Below are 22,859 nucleotides of genomic sequence, written 5' to 3' on the forward strand. Positions count from 1 at the left end.
GGTAGAATAAAGAGTTTATGAACCATGGACCTCTGACAGACTGACCGGCTACACACTGACTGAAAGCCACAGTCTATCTTTAAGAACAAGCCTTTCACATCCAGCTGCTGCACGTCATGTGCTGAAGGGAAGAAAAAGGAGACGGAGACAAACAATAAGCTTTTACACAGCAACCCCGTTAACCCCCTGTAAGAAATGAAACACTGAGTCTTTTAAAATACATTTTATTACGTAGAAACCAAAGACAAACTGTGCGATATTCACACTAGAATGGTTGTCACAAACTTATGTTAATGGCATTAATTTCACCAAAGAGTCGAGTTCAGACAATGAAAATGACATTTCTTTGTTCCAGTGTTTCAACAAACAGGTAGAAAAAAAACAAAAAGAAATCATAGCATGTTAACATCAAGTAATACAGTGCTATGGTACAAATGTTGTATAAAAGACTCGCTGCTGCATTCAAAATGAACCTCTTTAAACAAATCCACCCACTCTACGCCCACTCACACATATGGATAATGATAATGCAGTTTCAGTTAGAGGACTGGTTTAGGTCTAAATCTAATCTGCAACAGGGTCCACAATAACAACAACTGTACTTCACAGTGTAACTTAGCTTCATTATATTTACACAAAACACAGACAAGACACACAAAGCCTAAAGAAAGAAAGAAAAAAAAAAAGACGTAAAGTACAAAATATGAGCCACTGTTTTAATGAATATTAGTTAGTTGCCACTATGTGCTGCACAGTTTGAGCCTCTTTTGTGAGGATTTAGATTTACTGTCACTTAAGGTTAGCCATGTATAATTATCTTTAAAGGGTTGATTTGGAGACAGACAGGTATGGTTCAGTTTGTTATTTTCCCTTCGATGATCACCGTTCATCCCTCTGACCCATCTTAATGCCACACAATCAATCAGACGAGGTTCTCTGAGAAGCTGGTTGTGATCCAGATTTCCCATAGCAACCGCGAACTGACACTCTCCCCCTTCTTCTGAAGACCACATGATGATCTGATGCTTCAAATCAGTGCACCGAGGTGATTTTCCTTTTAATGTCTTTAATTAAGTCCATCAGCATGTTGTTTTATGTCAGAAAACAAATTAAAGCCCCTTTAGCAGTGGATCTCGTAGGCAACCTGTGATCCGAAGAGGAGGCTCTGACTGAGGAAGAGCTCCTCCGGGTCCGTTGTTAGGGGTCCCTCTCCTCCGTCTGCTGGGTTTCTGCGAAGCCCCATTCCCCCCGATCGGGTCAGTGTCTGCACCATTTCATGGTCCAGGAGAGCCTCCTTCATTCCCTTCTGCTGGACAAACCCGCTCATCATGGGACACCTGGAAGAAGAGGACCCCAGAACGGGTTTGGCCCGGTTGAGGACGTACATCTCGTGGCCGTGGTCATCGCGGTACTCCTCCAGCTGAGCAAAGGTGGTGGGTCCATCAGAGTAGTCATTCACGTAAAGGATGCTCTCTTCCTTGCTGGTACAATAGGATCCCCCTTCCTCTTTGCGGTACTGCTGGTGACGAGTGTAGATCATAATCAGGAGGAGAACGGCAGTCAGCGCTAGCAAGGAGATGCCCACTGCAATGGCGGTTTGTGTGGCGGGGCCCAGAGCACTGAAATCCATGCTGTCCTGCTCATACAACGGCTCCTGGCTCACGTCCAGAACCTCTGGTTGATAGAAGGAGTTAGACGAAGAGGAAACAAAGGAGTGCGTGTTGGAACGAGGCCAGAACTGGGATGAATACGAGGAAGAAGACATGTTGACGGCCAGGTGAAAAGTGACTTTGGCTACACCACCAGGGTTCCAGGCCTCGCACTCGTAGCGTCCAGCGTGCGCTACGGTTACGTTGCTGAGAAACAACATGCCGCTGCCCATGTCCGGGTCAAAGCTGTCCCTCTCGCCCCCTTCCTCAGCTCCGCGCACAAGCCCGTGGATCCCGCCAACACCTCCCACCTTCATCCCTCCACTGCTGGGCAGGGCTGTCACCACTCCTCCGGCCCCAGGCCTGAAGAGCTCACCGTTGGGCCCCAGCTCTTGAACCAGGCCTCGAGGTGATAACTGGGCCTTGCCGTGGGAGGCTTTCTTCCAGGTCACCTGAGGCTGAGGGTATCCTGAGGCCTGGCAGGAGACTCTGAGGCTCTCCCCTAGTCGCACGGTCAGGTGACTGGGCTCCAGCTGAACCACGGGGGGAATGCAGACCAGGCTGTTTGGGGCCACCTCCACCAGGCTGAGGTGGGAGAGGCGAGGCGGTTCTGAGCACATCAGCTGACGCTGCTCAGCAGAGCTCAACAGACGCTGGCCGTCTTTGCTGATCCAGGTTCTTAGCCAGCCAAGAGCGCAATCACAGCGCCATGGGTTCTCTGGAAGAGAGGAATGGAGTCAAACAGGTTTATGTTCCGTTTTGGCAACCACTCCACGACTAATTGTCCCTCTCTTTTTTAAATTATGTTTTTGAGGGATTTTTTTTTTCTCATTGAAGGTCTACGCTTGGCTGAAACTCTTTAATATGTAAAATATGTATAAGGGCACTTCACTTCACTCCACATCATTCTGTTGGTTGTGGCTAGTTTAAAACGACTGATAGTGTGTGAATTTCAGTGCTCTGACAGTGCTTTCTCAGGCAGTGTCGGTTCTTCAGAATTGTGTTACGGAAGCATTCAAATTCAATCTTGGAGGATTATGTCACATTACTGTAAGACATAATGTCTTCTCTCTCTTCGCCTACCTGTGACACGTAGCACCTGCAGGCTGACAAGTGGTTTGAGGGACGAGGCTCCCAGGGTGCGGAGGTGATTTCTGCTGAGGTCCAGCAGGGCCAGAGATGACAAGCCAGACAGGGCTTGCTCTGCCAGCAGCTCTATGCTGTTTTCCTGCAGGTGGAGTTCCTGCAGACGCTGCAGACAGCGAAGAAAGACGCACAGCGGAGGATGAGAAATGTGAACGAGTTAGTTAAAGAGGGAGGAATGGAAATGTCAAATGTGAAGAGGATGACTCAATTCCACTAGACTCAGTCTGTGCTGTATTACTGTATGATAGAGATTAGTAAGACATGCTGTCGTGAATTGGATTTACAGTCACAGATGTCATCTTATATAATCCATAAAGAGGAATCCCATATTGAAATTGCTTTGGCTTTGCTGGCAAAAACTAAGGTTTTAGGAACGCTTTACCCAGTCTGTGCATTAACCATTGCCAACCAGTCATTCAGTCCTTTATCTCACATGCACTGACCTGCAGTCCCCTGAAGGTGTGGTCCTGGACTCGAGTGATCTGGTTGCCGGCGAGGTAGAGGATCCGGAGGTGCTCCAGACCCCGAAACATGTCAGGGGTGACCAGATGGATGAGGTTGCCATTGAGAGCAAGTTCCAGCAGCTGCCCCTGGCTGAGGAACGCCCCGGGCTCCAGGGCTGAGATGCTGTTGTTCTGGAGGTAAAGGTAATGGAGGCTGCCCAGGCGAGTCAAGTCCTGAAGACGGATCTGCACTATAGCGTTATCCTGGAGAAAGATGGTCTTTAGGGGGAGAAAAAGGGAATGAAATTAGCAGAACGATCACAGATTGATTGCATTAGGGGAACAGAGGAGGGATGTGATGTTTGAGTCGGTGTTTGTTTTGTACCAGAAAGTGAGCGTGGCCTGTTCCTGTGCCGTGCTCAGTGGGTAGAAAAATGCATTAACCATGAGGAGAGATTACATTAGCAACAGGGCCACTTTTAAACCTATGCTCTCACAGGGCTGTGCAAAGCTTTGGATATATGTTAATGCAGGCAATACAAACAATGTGCGATGAGCTCGTCCGGGATCGTGATAATAATGACAGTGACAATGTGGCTTGTGCAGCGTTTTTTTTTTTTTTTTTTCCTGTTTTGTGCTTCAGTTCTCTTGCCAAACGCTGCAGAAGCCCTTGTGGGAAACATCTTCAAACAAAAAAAAAAAATGATTGGAGCTATATGAGAAGTGCACAAATACACAGCTGTCTGCTTGATTGGTCATGTGCATTCACTGATGACGTTTTCCCAGAAAGCAAACACGGGCCATGAGGTAAAGTATGATTGAGGAGATAGACCTGCTGAATGAGGTTAATGGAACAATTTATGCAGGACATGCTTTCCATTAATATTCATAAGCTGCAGTAATGTTGGGGGGCCTGAACCCGAGAGGAAAAGACGGTGTGATGTTAAACATCTTCTCAACAGATGATCAGAGGGCGTGCGAGAGTCACTTTCTGTGCAAGAATGAATAATTACACAGCCAACAGCACAGCCCCTCCCTTAGGCTTACATCAAAGAGGGTCACGGCAAATTGATTAACCACAATCATTTCAGGGTAATAAGAATGGATCAGAGAGGAAGTCAACTGATACAAAACCACTGGGGCAGGAGGAGGAAGGTGGCGGTGGGATGGGGCGGGGTGGGGTCAGCTGCTATGCACTACAGCATCTAGTGCCTTAACTTATTGTCAATCAGCCAACTGACCTCAGTGACAGCAGGGACACCCTGAGGGATTTCTTTGATCCCAAGAGATCCGCACTCCACCGTGAGGCTGTAGCAGCGACAGCCGGAGGGGCATCCCAGGGACGGCTGAGGGATGAGGGCTATTACGAGCAGGGTGAGTCTGGAGAACCACGAGAGGACCATAGTGGTTTTACAGTCGGCCTTCACAGACAAAACCTGAGGGGAGAAGGCAGAGAAGTAAACATTAATCACTCACCACGGTTACAACCACTACAACCTTTTTTTTTTCTTCACGGTAATGTATTTCATCCTCAAAGGCGAGACTGACAGGAGCTGCAGATATGTTGTGTATGCAGATGACTGTGGAATGGCAAGGGAGGATTGATAAAAAAAGCAAAGCAACATAAGAGTATCTCCTCATCCCTGCCTGTTTTCCATTCAGCTGTGTCTAGTCAGTGGAATTGCAGCAGCTTCTATTATGGGCTTCAATTAATTAAAGATGTGATAAAAGATGCGCAGGTTGCCTCAAGGACCTCTCTCTTGTCTTTTTAATGCATGCACAAACACACTCACACACTCCACCTCTATTTCTGTCTCTGTCTTTGTCTTACAAAGGCTCTCTCACACACACACACGTGCAAATGTGCTGCACAGAGACAGAGGTTTGTGTTTTGACCCCCCCCCTGTAATCTCAGAAACCACATTTACCTCCTCAAAGCAAATCTCAAGTGGTAACCAGCTCTAATCCGCTGATCAAAAACATCAGCACTGGCTGCTTGCTACACCTTACAGCAATATCTTCCTTTGATATAAACCCATCAGTGAGCAACTCATCCATGCACTTTTTTTTATTTTTTTATTTTTTATTTCTGCACAGCCTGGAAGGGATTTATTGTTCCGCTCGACTGTTCACATCAAAACGGCCTCAGACTCGCCGTCCGATACCGTGTAGCTCTGCAGTGTTCACAATAGTTCATCGGCAGCAGATCACGTGAAGATACCGCAGGGCTGGAGACATGATACATGTTGAAATGTCACACTGAGCGCCGTCATTCTGCTCCGGCGACAGCAGGTGGATTTATTACGCTTTGCTGAGCCTGCCCGCCTCGTTCTAGAGAATCTTCATCCAGTGGAGAAGCGGGCATCACATTGATCCAATCTAAAGTCTCACATTGTTATAAAACATTCATGCGCAACCCCGGCCGTGTCTCTGTATCCCATTAAGCTTGTTTGACTTGTGAAATTTCTAGTTTGCTTAAGATTGCAGAATCACCCAGACAGTTAATTGATAGCATTTAGATCTCGCTCCGAATGATTTTGGAGATCATCTCGTTTATTAATGATTAGAATGCACACAGATATCATTCCAGCGCAGTGATGAAAGGGTCTGAAACAAACTGTGACTGATAAATATTCAGCTTGCAGTGTGTTTGAACTGTGCTGTCAGATTGATATCTAGTGTGTCTCATTTGTAGTGTTATAATCCACAACAGTAATTTAATGCGAAAGCAGCAGTACAGTGGGATCATTGTTTCAGTGGCTCAGAAGTCATTCTCAGCGCAGACACACTGCATTATTAAGAAAATGAGCAATGAACTGAGTTTTAATATTGCATGTTTGATTTGGAGCACATTTACGAGGATATCCAGCTAGATTAATACAATGTGACCTACATAAGCTGTTCAATCGTCTTCTCTCAGCGAAAAACAGAGCTAAAACTTATTAACAAGAGCATGCCATTTCCTCTCTAGAGCTCTCCAAACAAGCATGGAAAGAAATTATGTATTTCTATTGTTGCGAGGAGAAAGCACAAAAATTGAATTTTGAATAAGGCCTTGGTCTGTCATTGAGCTTTTGTTACTTTCACAGTGAGATGACTTTTAAATAGCTTTGGCTTACTTGAAAAGTGTCAGAAAGGGAACCAGAGAGGGAGACACTCGCCTGCCCTCAGCTAAGAATACACGCAGAACAGGAAGCACAGTCTGATATTTGTTGTTGGAATATGTGCCCAACATCAATGCAAATGACTCCCTGCCAGGTAGAGAAAATAGCTTATGCATTTCTCTGCTCTTTCTGCATTACTCTGTCTTTTTTTTTTAAAAAAAGAAAGAAAAAAAAGAAAGAAAGGAAGAAGCCTGAGTGGCAATCACGCCACGTATTCACTGTCAGGACAAGTGTGATGAGAGACGAGGATAACCTATGGAGTTCTCAGGGTCTGCAAACAGACGGAAGGCGAGGACAAAAATAAAACAACAGTTGGGCAGAGGCGTCTTTAAATAATGCTGCTGACTGCAACTTGTCTGGCAGTGTACTGTAAGTGTACTGTTTCAGGTTCAGTCTGCCCCTCACTGTGCTTGACTCTCATCTTTTGTCATGCTGATGTGGGATTTCAGTGGTAAGAGGTCAATTTGTTCATTTCAGTCTCAGTAATCCTCTGTGGAACATGCGTAATCTGCACAATCAGATGCTTGTTAGCTAAGCTGCTCTCGGCGCTGTCTACGTTTTTGTGTGCGTGTGTGTGTGTTGGGGGGGGGGGGGGGTGGGGGGGGGGGGGGTGGGGGGGGGGGGGGCTGCTTTTTTTGGCATTAAAAAACGAGGTCAGCAATATATCTCTATTGACTGTGGAAATGTGTAAATAGGATGATTAGAGCCTAATGTTGTTGACAAGAAGTCTGAGTGTTAGAGGACAGTGAAGGCAGAGACCTGCAGGGGCAGATGTCAGTCAACAAATGCCAAAGGAAATCTAATAAACTGCAGATCACACCACATCACACAAAGACTGTTCAGCATTCAGTATCTGCATCTACCTCAAAACAGGAATCTGCAAACATCTCTGCAAACACTATTTTTTGCACTGGACTCCAGAGCGGCCTGAAGTGTGTTTATTTGGGCATTTCTGAAATTACAATTGTCTCTTTATTCTTGACATAGTGCTTTGTTTTCACGCCCCAAACAAATCATACACTGCTGAACAATCACAGCTCGGCTGGTCAAATATTCACAGCGCAGAAAATTCACTGCATAGTGTTTGCTGTGATTTTTTTTTCTCCTCTTTTTTTTCCAAGGAGGGTCGGTGTTGATGTGCTGGAGGTGCAGCAGACAGCCAGAGTGCTGCAGGCAGAAGCAAAGTTCACATCCCTGTGCTGCCACCGGTGCAGGTCGGCCTCATCTGTTGTTATGGTAACTCTTGTGATGAGGGAAGGTCTGCTTGTGGGGCCCGAAGGCCAGGCACAGTTCCTGCGAGCTGGTGTTAGGCAAACAGCTCCACTGAAATAGAAGCTGTCATTTCCCGGGGAAAATTGCTCACAGGAACTTGAGCTATGTGATGACCCAGAGCTAAATCGTAAATTCTCTTTTAGTCTAACTCTCTCTTTCTGCAGCGTGAACTTTTTCCTCTCCTTTCCCCCGCTTTTACTCTCCTGCTTCCTCACTGTTTCTCAGAAAGCCTCCATCATTTTCCCTTTCTCCGTCTCTGACCTCTTTCTTTTCTCATCTCTCGTCCTTCTGCTCTGACTGACAGGTGCTAAATCATTTGTCTCAGAGCATCCTTTTGTCCACAAATAGACTGAGGCCAAGGCACTGGGAGAACTCTGTGGCGCTAACCCAAGAGTAACACACTGACTTTGAGCGATAGTTTCCACCAAATAGCACACACAAGCACACGCACACACACACACACATACACACGCTCATAAACATGCGAAGCACACCTACAAAGTAGCACTTGTACACGAGCACTGGCCACCAACATTCACGGACAAACACACTGGCAGGCACACATGCACACACACGCACACACAAACACACACACACACACACACACACACACACACACACACACACACACAAACACACACACTCACACACGCTTATGCACTCGCACGTCCTGCCTACGACTGGCAGCAGCCATCATCATTCACAGACACAGACCAAGTCAGATGCAAACAGACAGCCATAAACACACACACACACACACACACACACACATATTTTTGTGTCAGTGGTAAAGGAAGCTCTGCTCAGTTAATAAGCCAGCATTGATTTCTTTATTTTTCCACTACTAGTCCGTCCAGCTGGGCTCCCCAGCCATTGATTTTCACCATGAAAGCAGATGTTTTTTAGGGTGGGTGGGCTGTGGGGGGGGGGGGCGTTACGGGTGGTTGGGACCTTACTCCATCTCCCTATACTTAGACAAACTCGATAAATCTTAGCTTTTTAAGAGTTCACATGATAAACTGCTGTGACAGGTCTGCCTGCCATGTAGAGGCTGTTGTTGGTAATGGAAGCAGGCCAACAGAGAAGCTCAAAGGTTATTGATATAAACTGCATGGAGGCTCAAAATCAACCCAGAAACTCAGATTTCGTCTGTGGAACCAGCCACACTTATTCCTCTGAGCACAGCAGCACCGCTACTCCAGCAAACCAGTGATGATTATATATATTGTCTGCTCACGTTCAACAAGTTGTTTCAGTGCTGGAATCCTTGCAATTCAACTTGAGCTGTGACTGATAATTGAGAAACTAAAAGCACAATAGAAGCTGTATGACTGCATAATCAATATCCATTTTATACAGAAGATTTACTTTTATGTGCTCACTGTCCAGGAAGGGCGATGGTAACATCCCATCATTAAAATTTTAAACATATTTTAGCCCAGTGATGCTTTCCCTTTTTGTATTCTGTGCTTTCTTTCCTCTAAATCCTCCTCCTCTTTGTCTGCATGACTAAACAGCTGTGTAAAAAATATATGAATAAAAAGGAGCTTTAAGTATTATGCAGACGAAAAACATATTGATTTTGCAGATAAATATAACGATATAAATATACAGATGAAATATATCAAATACAGAACACAGCAGCATTTGTAATAATGCAACTTTTATAAAAGGTGACACAATTTATGAATCTGCTGCCAGTGCGTTTAGTAAATGCTTGAATACAATGAGAGACAGAGATATACACACACACACACACACACACACACACACACACACACACACACACACACACACAACAGCTGAAGACTTAGGCTACTTTATAACAATTTGGTGTCATGTTTCTAACGCTTGTTAATAATGGATAACTCTTCTCTATTAGAAACCTCTGCTGATTTATAGCGCTGAACTTACTAAGGATTAATTGATAGTTTACCAACATTTATAACTGCATGTTACCAAATGGAAAGGATAACATAAGCCAAATGGATTTTCCACAGCCTGGCAACAGAAAATGTGTTTTCATTAATGGCTTATATCTGATGATCTGATCTATAAAGAATTATTAAATGCTTTCTTAACCACTGATAAAGCCAGTGGTCACAACTATAGCCCGACTGACACTGGGCTTTTGAGGCTGATACCAAGATCAATATTTGGCGTGTTTAAAAAATCAGAAAATTATATATTTCATTTTTCGTTGACATAAACACATGATGTGAACAAACAATCTTAATACATATCCACATTTCTTTTTTGTGTGGCCGCAGTAGATACTGACTGGGATATGTCACAGTTGAAAAATAACCATGTCAGAGCTCTCTGGTGGACAATCTATGTCATGGTGACACTGTCTCTAAATGACCTCAAACCTACTTTGGCAGTTCTGTGCTGAAAGTCTTGTTGCTTACTGGCCAACGTATACAAGATACTGAAATATGTCTGCAATAAGCAGATTCCTACATTGGCCTGATCTATCAGTCAAGCACCTGTTACAACTAATAAACCTTGTATAAAGTGTGAAAGCAGCGCTCTGTACACAACCTATAATTTAGACATTACCTCAATTTCTTGTCATTTACCATCTGACATATGTGCTGATACAGACATACAGTATCTGTGATATGCCAGTAATGGTCGACATGTCATCCCAGCCAATTTATCAGTTGTGCTCCACTCAAAATAGAAAGTAATCATCTGTACATCATTAACAGTCCCTGGTAACCACAACTTTGAAAGGAATTCTCACTTTCATGAGGGATGAGAAGCTGGACACCTCCCTCATGTTTGTCCGTCAGATATGAACCTAAAGCGTCGACACAGTTAGCTTAGCTTAGCTTAGCATACAGCCTGTATCTGGCTACCAGCATCTCTAACACTCACTGGTTAAGTTAATCAATTAAGCCGGGACTACCAGGAGTCTCGCTGTCAGTGTAAGTTTGCCATGTAAATGAATAGGGCTGGGAGGTGCCACTGACTTCCTGAATCAATTCGATTGTGTCTCAGAGATATTTCAGTTACAATACCAATTTTGCTCGGATATGAATTAATTTCTCAGAGAACTAAAGCTGTACATTGTTCCTTTAACCTGGTGCATTATCAAAAATATAACTGTTCACGGTTTACACGGACACACGTCTCGAGAAATAATAGGTAAGTAATGTGCGTTGCTAACGTACCCTGGTGCACTGGCTACAGTGTGAACCAACAGGTGCACACAGCTTCTTCTGTCGGCTTCTTCTTGCACATCTTGCATATGGATTTGCTTTGCTCTATTCATAGTTTTTAAAATCCTAAATGCAACCACACATCTGCCTTTAGGCATGTGCCTTCAGTGGAGCCACGTCTGCCATGCTTTTGTCTCTCATGTGACCAGATCTTGTTGCACCGGAACGGTGGTCATGCAAGACTAATAGGGTTACAGCTTCACACAAGAGACTGTAAAAGTCAAATATTAAAAGATCAATCTCTGGATTTTATAAATCAATGTTGGATTATTCAAATGAAAATTGATTTGAATCAGAGAATTAATTTTTTTCAACCCAACCCTAGTAACGCACGTGTTATGTAAATATGCTAAGCTAACCTGCTGGCTGTAGCTTCATATTCACAGTACAGGTGTGAGTGTGGGAACGTTAGAAAGAAAGCAAATAAGTGTATTTCCCAAGATGTCAAATTATTCCTTTAAAGTGATGATAAATTATTTTTTTCAGAAAACCAATAAAAGTGAAGGAGACATCAACTGTGTCTGTGTCTGTCACTCGGGTATTTAGCAAACATGCCAGCAGCAGTGTCACGGTAACTGTCAGCGTTTCCTGCTCCTCTCTGTCTCAACATCACCTGTCTGACACTTGCTCGTTTTTTTGTGTCACCTCTTTTCAAATGTCAATATTCTCCGCTGTGTCTTTTCTTTCAAACGCACACACACACACACACACACGCGCGCGCATACATATGCACACTGTCCATTCTAATTGTCAAGGTTGGTTGATGCAATCGATCACAGCAGTTTCATTCACAGTAGCTTCATCTGACGGGCTGCAGAATTTATGAGTCAGTGGATTATGCCAGAGCAGAAGGAGGTGGTTTGATTTTTATATTTCTTTTGCACCATTTTCATGTTTCATGTTTCACAGTGTAATGGATGGGTAAGATCAGACAGGTTGGGAGATGGATGAAGCGGAGTCACATCCTCCTCTATTGAGGAGCACAATCCGTTGCATTTTAATATATTCTTCAATTCTGATAAAAGTATTCACATGAATAGATTTGTATTTGATTGCTTTTCTAAAGACGTATCATTGTGTTTCCCCCTGGTGTTCCAGATGAGAGAATCTGAATTGTAAATATTACTCCTTTTGATGGCAGTTCAGTCGAAAGTGCAGGTATTACTAGAAGAGCAATAAAAGTGTGTGGGAAAGTGTGTGTGTGTGTGTGTGTGTGTGCGTGCGTGTGTGTGCATTTGTGTCCAAAAATGAAAGGAAAGCGATGCTTCCATAACGATTGTTTATCATCCCACTATACTGCATTTCAGTAATACTGGGTGTGCAGTAGTGCCTGCAGTAGAAGTCTTTCAATCCTCATAAATTATGCCAAGGAAGTGACAGCATCTCTTAACTGCAAGTGAAACATGTCAAATGTATGTGAAATTATACTCTACCATGTAGGCTATATGCTTATCAGTGCAGTGTGGAAATAATGAAACTGTAAATGTAATCATTTTTTTCTCTTCTCTTGCATTTTCTCCTTTCAGCTGATCTTTGCTGTCTGCCCATGACATTCTCAAGTCAGGCCAGAACTGGGGGTGCTATACAATTACAGCCAAGAGAGATTTCAGTCATCATTGTCTGGCAGACACCAGCCAATGAAAAATTAAAGATCTCTGCAGGCGTAAGAAGTCAACTTGTCTGTATGGATCTGTCCACACAAGACAGATACCCCACCCTCGGAGTTAAACAAACGAGGTCCTGTCCAGGGGCCCGCTGTTTGGCTCCACACTGCCTCATGAGCAGAATAGCAATTAACCAGAGGGACACGCATTAAAACTCAGACATTAGCAAAGGAACTGTGGCACTCACAAGTCTGAATGAGGAGACATGGCAGTCGTCCTGTAGGGACAGGATAGTATGGAACAATAACCTAGTAGTGACCTAATCACAATACACTCTTCTTGGCATCTGCCGTAGTGTCTCTATAATATTCCTGCCAGATTGCCTTTAAGGTGTGTGCTGTGCTCAGCAGTAATCTTATTATACTTCATTTTTTCCCAACACAACAGTATCACTTGAATGTTCCCATGTGATTGGAATACAGAATGGCTCTGCAGGGAAATTGGTAGTTTTCTTTCAAAATGTGTAGTAAGATGAAGATAGCAGTTTTAGTGCTGTAGTACTGCGACATGATGGGACAAGCTGTAGACAATTGAAAGTCCTGAATCACTGCTGTGACAACTTTGTTATTAAATATTTTTTCAGTTGATCACCTTCTGAATTGTGCGTTAATAACAAAAACAACAAAACCATTTAAAACAACAGATACACCTGGTTTGTCTATTTCATAGGATTTAAAGGAGAATCAGTTGCTGCCACTTTATTAGGAACACCTTGCCAAAACGAATGCAGTGTAAAACAGCAGTCTTCCAGTAAATAAATCTTTGATGTCATCTTTCATTGAAACTGTTTCAGAGGGGTGTTAATTCAACTTTGATATAATTTCAGAGGCTGTAATTAGTGGTGCTGCTGAATTGTATAGGTCACTATTTATTTTATATACACTCATCGGCCACTTTATTAGGCACACCTAATGCAGTCCAATACAACAGCCCTGCCATTATATCTATACATAGAAAGGTCATAATGTGCAGTTTTTTTAGGCACAGGTGTCAAATAGACTACACATGGACTGTATTTCTATACTATTAGAGGGATGTGCTATTCCAGATAGTGCGTAGAAGGGTTTGTCAATTGGGGTTTGTAGTTTATGGTGTTATTTAATTTTATTGTGTTAACTCAGAAGCATATTTAGATTTATCCACTCCATTCATATCAATGAGGGTACACAAAATATTGGCGCAACACTGTATAAGCAGTCTATTTATTATTTTTGATAAAGTTATTAGTTAATTGAACACATAATAACATGAAATAATAACATTTAGAGCAAGTGCTACTTGGCATACATCAGTGATCTTCAGTGTGGGATTTGGGTGCCTTCAGGTGTGAAGAGTGTCAAAATAACAGCGTTTGATTTCACTTTAACTTCATTCCTCAGATTATTCCAGTTACAAAACATCATTTGTTTCACTCCCACTCTATAATCTCCCGAAGTACACTGCAGGCGGTTTTATACTTCAACAAATATCAACACAAAACAATCTTCCTCTGTGGGTTTTTCTGGGATTAAAATGCATTAAATGTCAAATAGGGTCGCTACCAAACATCCTCTGAGACCCTCCCGTGTTACTATCCCAGGCGCACACTGTCCCCCTTTTCCTCAACACACAACTGCGACCTACCGTTTCTCTGCGTGCACGGACTTGATCTTGGCAGTAGTCTTCTCACTTGCTCGAGCGACTTAATAGACAAAAAATAAAAAATATAAATATGTATATATATATGTACATATATATATATATCTTAAAAAAAGATGAATCCCACTTCAAAATCACTGCAGATAAATGAGCCAGAGCATTGTTTCCCTCCCTCCGCTCCGCTCGCTTTTTTCTCCTTGGCTCCTGACTGGGCAGCGGTTTAGAGTCCACACAGGCTCAGCTCGTCCATTGTAATTGGATGCTGGGAGCCGGAGGAAACTGCTCGCATCTGCCAAAGCTGGACGTCAGCGCTGATGATGGTCGATTTAGACTCTTATCTCCCTCTTCTGATATTGTTTGCGGCTTTGATTCGCTTTTCCTTTTTTTCTTGCCTTTTCCCTGACGTTACAGTCTAACAGTGACCTACTCCTCTAATTATCCCTGCCTGAATTGACTCCCTCCCCCTTTCTCTCTCTCTCTCTCTCTCTCTCTCTCTCTGTCTCTCTCTCTCTCTCTGTGTAGAGAAAGGGAGGGGTGTCTTTATTCTTGTTCATTCACTTTCAGAACATAAATTAGGCGGTCTCTTTGCTTGCCTTGCACCGATTGTTACAGTTAACTTTAAGTGTAATTTCCGCAGCAAAATGAACCTGGATAAAGAGCGTCACTTTATTGTGAAATAACAACATTTGCAGGGGAGCAGAGTGATTTCAGCACCACGGACAGCGGCCTTTTATTATGAAGGTTACGGGCATGTAAGATTTGATACTCCACGCTCTGCCACTGACAGAGAGACGCTCTTTATATATTTCCTGTGGCGGCAAAGGCAGGAATAAGTGTGAAAAAACCGCAAAAGGACTGAGCTGAAAAAGTGCCATTTCTGTCAGGCCACTTGTAAATTCAAGCTGAACCGTGTCCCTTCAATATCCTGCAAAACCATATTGCTCAGTCAGAGCAGGCAGCTACAGTTCATTACAGGTTGTCTGGGAGAGAATGAATTTTAGCTGAGGTTACCTCCTGTTAGTCAGTACTTTTTTAGGTCCCTTTTGCTGATTGTTTAGGAGTTGTAACATTGACATGCTCTGTTGAATAGATTTTTTGGTTGGATCTCAATTATGTTGTCTGAAACAGTGGTTCCCGGCCTTTTTTTATTTTGTCTTATTAACTCAAATACCTCCATGACTTTTAGCCACAAATTTTTTTTAATAGGCTACGTCTCGCTAACTATTCCATCCATTTATCCAAAACATGTAGCCATTTCAACTTTTTATCTTTTACTTTCAGCTCTCTAATTTGCTCTGAAAATAAGGCTGTGAGACACCTAACTGATAATTATAATAACTTGGATTTTTATAGCGCCTTTCAAGGTAGCCAAAGCCGCTTTACAGGGAAAGAAACACAAAATAAACAAATAAAAGACAAAGACGAGACAGAATAGGGATGGCAGAGACTGGAGGTGAAGGTAGGGGATGAGGCAGCTGAAGGATCGCAGGATAGTGTAAGGGGTGGAGGACAGACCAGTGTCCGAGGACCATAGGATCCGGGATGGGGTATAGGGGAGGAGGAGGGAACCCGAACAGGACTCCATTGCAGTAATCCGGACGGGTGGTGATGAAGGCGTGGATGAGGGTCTCTGTGACAGAGTCAGAGAGTGATGGCCGGAGTCGAGAGATGTTTTTGAGGTGGAAGAAAACAGATTTGGTGATGGAGTCGACATGTGCCTGGAGTGAGAGAGTTGAGTCCAGGATGACACCCAGGTTGCGGACTCCCGGGGATGGGGAGATGACTGAAAGGGTTCATAGAGCTCATGGTTGGACATGTGTTGATGGAGTTGGGCAGCCACTACTCTTTCCAGGATTTTACTGAGGAAAAGAAGGTTGGAGATCGGTCTGAGTTTGCTATTATGTTAGCTAACGAACTATTTGAACTGTTCCATGTTCCATCCATTACTTTTAACCAACCGTTTTAAGCCATGTATCCATTACTTTCACCTAGCAATTTAAACTATTTACTCATTACTTACCTGTATAGATCTCTGGTCCCCTGCTAACTAGTTTTTAGGGGTAGCTACTGTTCAGGTGTTAACTGATATTTTCTTTCTAATCAAAATTTAATTTCCATTTTATCAAATTCTTCAGCTTCTCTATTGTAATCTTACCTTGCCTCCTTGCAACTGCTGAGTACCTCCTGAAGTACAAGTAGCCAAAACCTGGTTGAGTCACAGAAGTAACGCGCATGCGCCTCTGAGCGTGTGTGCCCCCTGTGATGATGACTTGATCCTTCACTAATCACACACCGCAGTGGTTAAAACCGCACTGACCCACATTTAGCATTCCTTGATTAACAGCTGCATGCATGTGTGTGTGTGTGTGTGTGTGTGTGTGTGTGTGTGTGTTCGAGTAGTGCACGCATGCACGCGCATGTTCTTGCACGCTGATGCGTAACTACGTGTGAAAAGGTTCCCATGCCTGAGCAGCTACATTAGTTTGTGTCAAACTGTGTGCCTTTGTGATGCTGAGCATGCTGCAGTGTGTGTGTGTTTGAGCTTGGATTTTAATGATCTCCTCGTACCCCTCTGGGCCAACACGAGCCTATTTCGACCAACATCAGGACAATTAACATCACACTCAAATGTCTGTAAGAGCAGAGGGCTCCTTTCACCATCTTTCCTCCTCTCATCCTTCTGCCCTTAACTCTCCATTTTCAACTCACAGGAGAAGCAACAAATGTTAAATTGCAACACACAGGCTATTTGCATGCATGCAAAGTCCCATCCAGATTTTATTTGCACATAAATAGGTCCATAAACTTTGCTAACAAGTTGTGTTTTCCAACCATAAACACCTTATCAAACAGCCTTAGAGTGAGACAGTTGGGCGTATAATGTCATGGTTGCCAGTTTGAATCCCCCAGATCTGCAGGGAAATCAGTGTGTCTACACCCACTCACTACACTATCCAACTGTCTAAGTGCACTTGAACTAGTCACAGTTTCATTAGTGCTGCTCTGTGACCAACCTTAGAAGACTGAAGTTCTCTGGGCTGTTTCCAGGTTTGTGAGTGTGTGTGTGTGTGTGTATCTGTGTATCTGTGTACATGTGTGTGTATCTGTGTATCTGTGTACGTGTGTGTGTATCTGTGTATCTGTGTACGTGTGTGTGTGTGTGTGCGTGTGATTGAGTAAAAACCCTTCATCCCTCTGCAGCTACTCCCACAGGGACCGGCTGTAATTAGGAATCTTCTCTTTCTCAACTTGCCTTGTAAACGAAAACACCTCGATATCAAAGAGGGAACACATTGGATGCAGCCGTGTTGTGGAGGCTTTTCTACCACCAATGTTGGGATGATGTGCCTTTGTTACCTTTTGGACTCTTCATTGTCCAGGAACTTCAAGTAGAAAAACAAGAATTTGTTTTCCTTGAAGAACAGCATGTTAAAGCTTGGGCAGGCTGAAATCTACACGGAAAAAACCACCAGAATTGGAAAATACAGCCGCCCTCTTGCAGCTCTTCCACAACACAAGCAACACAGCTGCAGGCAAAACTATTAGCAGCATTCACAACCTGTCCTCGAGAAGCACATTGACATGTATCCGTCAAGGGACGTGCATACGCATCTGCATCTGAAGAACAGCCAAAAGGAATGCTCTCTCTCTCTCTGAAAAGACTTGTCACTGGCCAAAGCCTCCCATTAAAAGCTAGATTTTCTGAAGTCTAAAAACAGAGCCAAGAGGAGGTGCAGACGTCTGTTTGCCCATTTAGACTATTGAACTTTTTCCCATTGACGCCAAAAAATTACCACCTCCCCCAGATTTAAAGAAACTTGCATTAAGAAACACAAACTGACAAGAAGAAGTAAAGTGGAAAAACAAGCTCCGTCATTATGAGAAATATAATTGTGACTGAGTCATCCGTCTCTCTGTTACTAAAAGTGACAAGTTTGAGCTATTTTCAAAATGGCACACAAAGATAAACTTTGACGACTTGATTCACAGTCAAACAGACAGATGGAGCGATACAGGCTAAACCAAATTACCAACTGGGCAGTATAATTTTAATTTGCATATTTTACGGAGCAATATGAATGAGTGCAATTTCCATACAAATGTGAGAAAAAAAAAGCCAGGTGAGGAAATTACCTTTATGTTTGTGATGTGGTCTACATGGGTTACAATCAATAACATGCACAGACAGATGCTGGGGAGATAAAAGCAAATTATGGCAAACCTACACACACACACACACACACACACACATTTTCACTCACATACACACACGCATACACCTTGTAATGAGATGATCTCCCAATGAAAAGCATGCAAGACATGAAAGCTTTACACATGGCCAGAAAAACAACAGCTGTAATGCGACAGGCGGACATTTGTGCCACTAATCGCTCAGGGGATTGTCACATACAGCCGAATGAGTCTTATAAGGGCCTGCTACTATGTTTCCACAACACACACACACACACACACACACACACACACACACACACACACACACACACACACACACACACACACACTGTTGTCCATCATCCCTTTCCTTGGCCCTCACACCTTGACAGCTGTCACTGATTTCGACATGTGAGATCACAGAATAAAGGGATTACACTGATCCGTGGAGAAAAATGGTTCCCGGCAGATAGTTCAGAGGGTGTACACATCTAGTAAACAACAGTGTTTTCTAAAAGTACACTCGCAGATTAAAAGGTTATTGGGGTTCATCTAAATGACAAAAAATATATATTTTATTATGTATCATAGTGATATCTAACTGTGACAATAGTTAGTTTTTGTGGCAATTATATTTTTCATTTTTGTGGTGCTTACAACAATGAAAAATTATGTTTAAATAATTCAATGTCTGTCATGTCATGTCTTCCCAGGAACTATTTCCTGGTTGATTTGTCAGAGGTTTTCAGTGAACATGAAATAAAGTGTGAAATATATTGACAGCATGTTCTATGGATTATGCTATGGATCCAGGCAACGCTGGAAAATGATGTTGCTGTTGAAGGTTTTGTTAGAGCCACTCTACCTAATAATTGTACATTAACAATAAATGACGTGTAATGTGAAAGAGGTGCTCAGAGTGACAAACCATAAACTGTATATAGAGTGAACCCACAGATAAATACAAATCAGTCACCAGACAAGAACATCGGTACAGGATGATTATAAAAAACATTCAATACCAACATTTTTCTTCTTTTTCTTCTTCTTTTTTTAATTGTGTTTTTAAAATTCTCACTTTCTTCAATGGTTAAAGCTGCAATTTTTTTTGGTCACTGGGGGCAGCGGAAACTACATGAAAACTCAACATTATCATCAAGTTTTAAATAATTATGGTTTTTTAGCAAACATATCAACATATCCATCAATTACAGGAAACCATTATTAGTCATTTAGATCTAAGTTTCTGGCCACCTGATGATTTTAATTCCAATATTGACCTGTTTTTAGTATCTACCAACTCTTGAGAGAAGTATTTGGCTCTCTAGCTGCTAAAATTGCTACGCTATCCATTAACTGTGTCCATCTGCCATTTGTGGCTGAACAGGTATTATACAGTGGGCTTTTAGAGATTTTCACTCATTACAGCTGCCTGCTGAAGCTAATAATACACTGTAAGAGCATTGAGACTTTAGATAGCTGAACAATGAGCTGAACCTCAATATAAAGTTCCATAAAGGTAAAGTGAGCTGCAGAGGTCATGCTTATGTCAAATACTTATTTAAAATACTTGCTATTTGTAAGTTTTCCCTGCTGCTGAACATGGTTTCTTGGTGGTGGTGATTGTCACTTTACAAGAGCTCTGGCTTGTGTTGCATATAGACAAGAGGTTATAATACGCCTTGTGAGCAGCGCTACATCTTCAGGGCAGATTGGAGGTTACAGTGAGTCACTATCGGAAAGTGGCAGGCCAGGGCACATTTGTGTCGCTTTCCACCTCTGGAGACAGCTGTCGGTGAGTAAAGGAATGAAGTGTGATGGTGAACTTGCAATATTTCTTCTAGACTGGTAATTAGTGTTAATGCTACGACCCCAACTTCCACACGGTCTGAAAAAAGCTAGCTGTCTGCTAACATGTTAGTCATATTAATTTTATTAATTGTATGTCAAATAGTGTATTTAGCCTTTTGCTTGTTTAAATGTTATTTAAATGTAATTTTTTAATGCTGTACCACAGAGACACATATCTCAGAACCTTGACAAATAAAACTAAAATGAGCTGAAGCTAAACATCACTAGGGGTAAGTGAGGAAATATGTTTTGTTTTTGTGATGTGAAGTGATCCTTTAATACTGTGTTAAAATCTCTACCCAGCCTCATTAGCAAAGAAAAAGATATTTGTTGGTGACCTTTTCATCATTTCAAAATTGAGATTAAAACCAAATACAAAGTTACCTTTGAAAATGAGAATTAATGAAATGTATTCCTTACTAAATCAACAAATAAAAACCAGCTTGTATCTGTGGGAGCACACACTAAATCTTCTGATTAGTAAAACGGTTACCTCCGCTGTTCAGAAGATGAATTAGCCGCTTGACCTGTTGCACTACCATTAATAAGAAACACCTTGCAAAGTTATTTGTCAACCCATAATGTTATCTGTTGTAATATGTTCTTAGAAGAAATAGATTTATGGACTAAATTCATCCACAACCCACTGAGAATTAGACAATGAGCAGAGACAATTTACGAAAACATGCAGGCCGCACAAGGACATTTATAAAAAGGTATGCAACTATCAGCTGCTGTGGGTGACCTCTGAATGACTGCAGTGAATAGCACAGGTAGCTGCAAACTTAAGACTAAAATGTCACTTGACTAACACTATCAAAAATCAAATGACTAGAATTTGACTAAAACTAATTCACACTTTTTATCAAAAGACTAAAACTAAATCAAAGCCAATTCCCAAACTTAACACTGCACACACACCAAATAGAACACCAGGTGCTAACAATCAGGGCAGAGGTGTCTCCCTCTTCCTGGATATCCCCTGATGCCTTTTCATTGGTGATTTCTCAGGAAGTCCATTACTATTGCAGACGGGTATCGTGCTTCTGCACAACAATCAATACTCTTCCATTAAGGTGATGAACGGTCTGTTTCCCCAACCTCCTGCAGTCAAGACAAATTCTCAAGACCCACAGATCCAAATCAGTCAATGTGGGCATGACAGTACTGCACCCAGGCAATGTGAAGGGTAAAGAGAGTGACTGACCAGGGAAGTCTGACCGGCACCTCCATCCCGACAAGTCGACATCTGTGTAACGCATGCTGTCCATTTCCTGAACAGCAGTCAGCTCCAACACTGCCATTCAGCCAGGGATGAACTCTCCGGGTAAGTTCTTATCTTTGATGTAATTTCAACTGCAAGATATGTGCCAAATGAAGTTAGCTACTCTTGTATTGTTTTACTCTTATATTGTTTTCTTAGAATAAGTTGGGGAAAAAAACAACAAATAAGGTGAGATCTACTTCTATCTAACACATATTAACCTTCAAGTGTCAAAATATTTATAAGAATTTGGTTCAAAAACTCCCAAAACCCAGTGATTTGTGTGAGACAAAAGTATTTTTTTCTCTCTCATTTCTTCATATGAAACAATACATTGTTTTGGTTCAAAGATTGGTAATTTTCATTCTATTCTGACATCAATAAGGTGAACTGGTAACTGTCTTGGCACCTGTGGAAATTAAAAGCCACTTCAGTGCCACGAGAACACATTTCCCTGCAGTAATCTCAGTAAACATTGGTATTATTTCTCACTAGCTGACAAAAACATTGATAATTTATAGAGAAAATGCAAAGTCACCCTTCAGGAAATAAGAATTAGTGGACTAATTTTTACGGAGAGGGACATGTTGTGAAAACCTTGGCAAAGGCAGCACCAGGTTAATTTGATAAAGTCAGTGTTGTTAGCTGGCTCTGGAAACTATTTTCCTTCAATTTAACAGCTGACATGTTCCACTATCTTTTGGAAATCTGAAGAGAATTGCAGAGTGGCGAAGCAATTACCGGGTGACTGACAGGCTTGGAGCCGAACATTTAGCTAAGCCAACAAAGCCAATTCTGCATAATGTTCAAACAAATTTCAAATCTGTCTGAGAAATGGAAAGAACGGTATGGGTATTGGTGATAAATGGTACTGATTGCTATATTTTGTCACTGAATGAATCAAAGAAGCGGCATGAATACATATTTGGGTTGGCAACATGATGGGGTACTGCTAAAAAAAAAAAAAAGCCAAAAATTGATCCTTTCTCATTTAAATGCCCCACAGCCAATGTTACATGTCACTCAGTTTAATAGTCATGGAGAGTATTGATAAGCTGGTGGAAGTGGTTGTATAATGTCATCTGAGATGTTCTTAAGGAGCTTTGTCAAGGGTGAGAAAATGATATCCCCTGAGTAATGTCAGTTTGTTCTTAGAGGTTACCAATCTATAACAGAAAGCCTGATTTACAAACTAGGTGTTTACTATGCAGGCAGGGACAATTATGCTGAAGATGCTTTGGAGTAGCATTATGGAAAGTGGCAGCCAGAGTTTTTGTAGCTTGACTCATATTAGGGACTAAAAGGGAGCTGTAACTAACAATTATCTATAACAATAATAAACAAACTATTAAGATTGTGGAGCATTCA

The 22,859-nt window shown here is 42.3% G+C and overlaps 1 protein-coding gene across 1 annotated transcript; it reads right to left on the reverse strand.

The window, feature by feature from the left end:
* Positions 1-208: 208 nt before the first annotated feature.
* lrrc24 (leucine rich repeat containing 24) lies at positions 209-14,646 on the reverse strand. The gene is made up of 5 exons (XM_056390482.1): positions 14,189-14,646; positions 4,480-4,674; positions 3,239-3,517; positions 2,733-2,901; positions 209-2,367 (listed from the first exon to the last, which is right to left on the reverse strand). Exons 2-5 carry the CDS (start codon positions 4,639-4,641, stop codon positions 1,121-1,123), a joined length of 1,857 nt encoding a protein of 618 aa, XP_056246457.1. The 5' UTR covers positions 4,642-4,674; positions 14,189-14,646; the 3' UTR covers positions 209-1,120.
* Positions 14,647-22,859: the final 8,213 nt, after the last annotated feature.

Source organism: Seriola aureovittata, chromosome 12 (assembly GCF_021018895.1).
Source record: "Seriola aureovittata isolate HTS-2021-v1 ecotype China chromosome 12, ASM2101889v1, whole genome shotgun sequence".
NCBI lineage: Eukaryota > Metazoa > Chordata > Actinopteri > Carangiformes > Carangidae > Seriola > Seriola aureovittata.

Bases quoted from the DNA above. Each gene is read 5' to 3' on its own strand.
- lrrc24 (XM_056390482.1), bottom strand. From the start codon at position 4,641: ATGGTCCTCTCGTGGTTCTCCAGACTCACCCTGCTCGTAATAGCCCTC. The intron at 3,518-4,479 runs GTCAGTTGGCTG...CTCCCCCTAAAG, and splicing joins GTGTCCCTGCTGTCACTGAG to ACCATCTTTCTCCAGGATAA. The intron at 2,902-3,238 runs GTCAGTGCATGT...CGCTGTCTGCAG, and splicing joins ACACCTTCAGGGGACTGCAG to CGTCTGCAGGAACTCCACCT.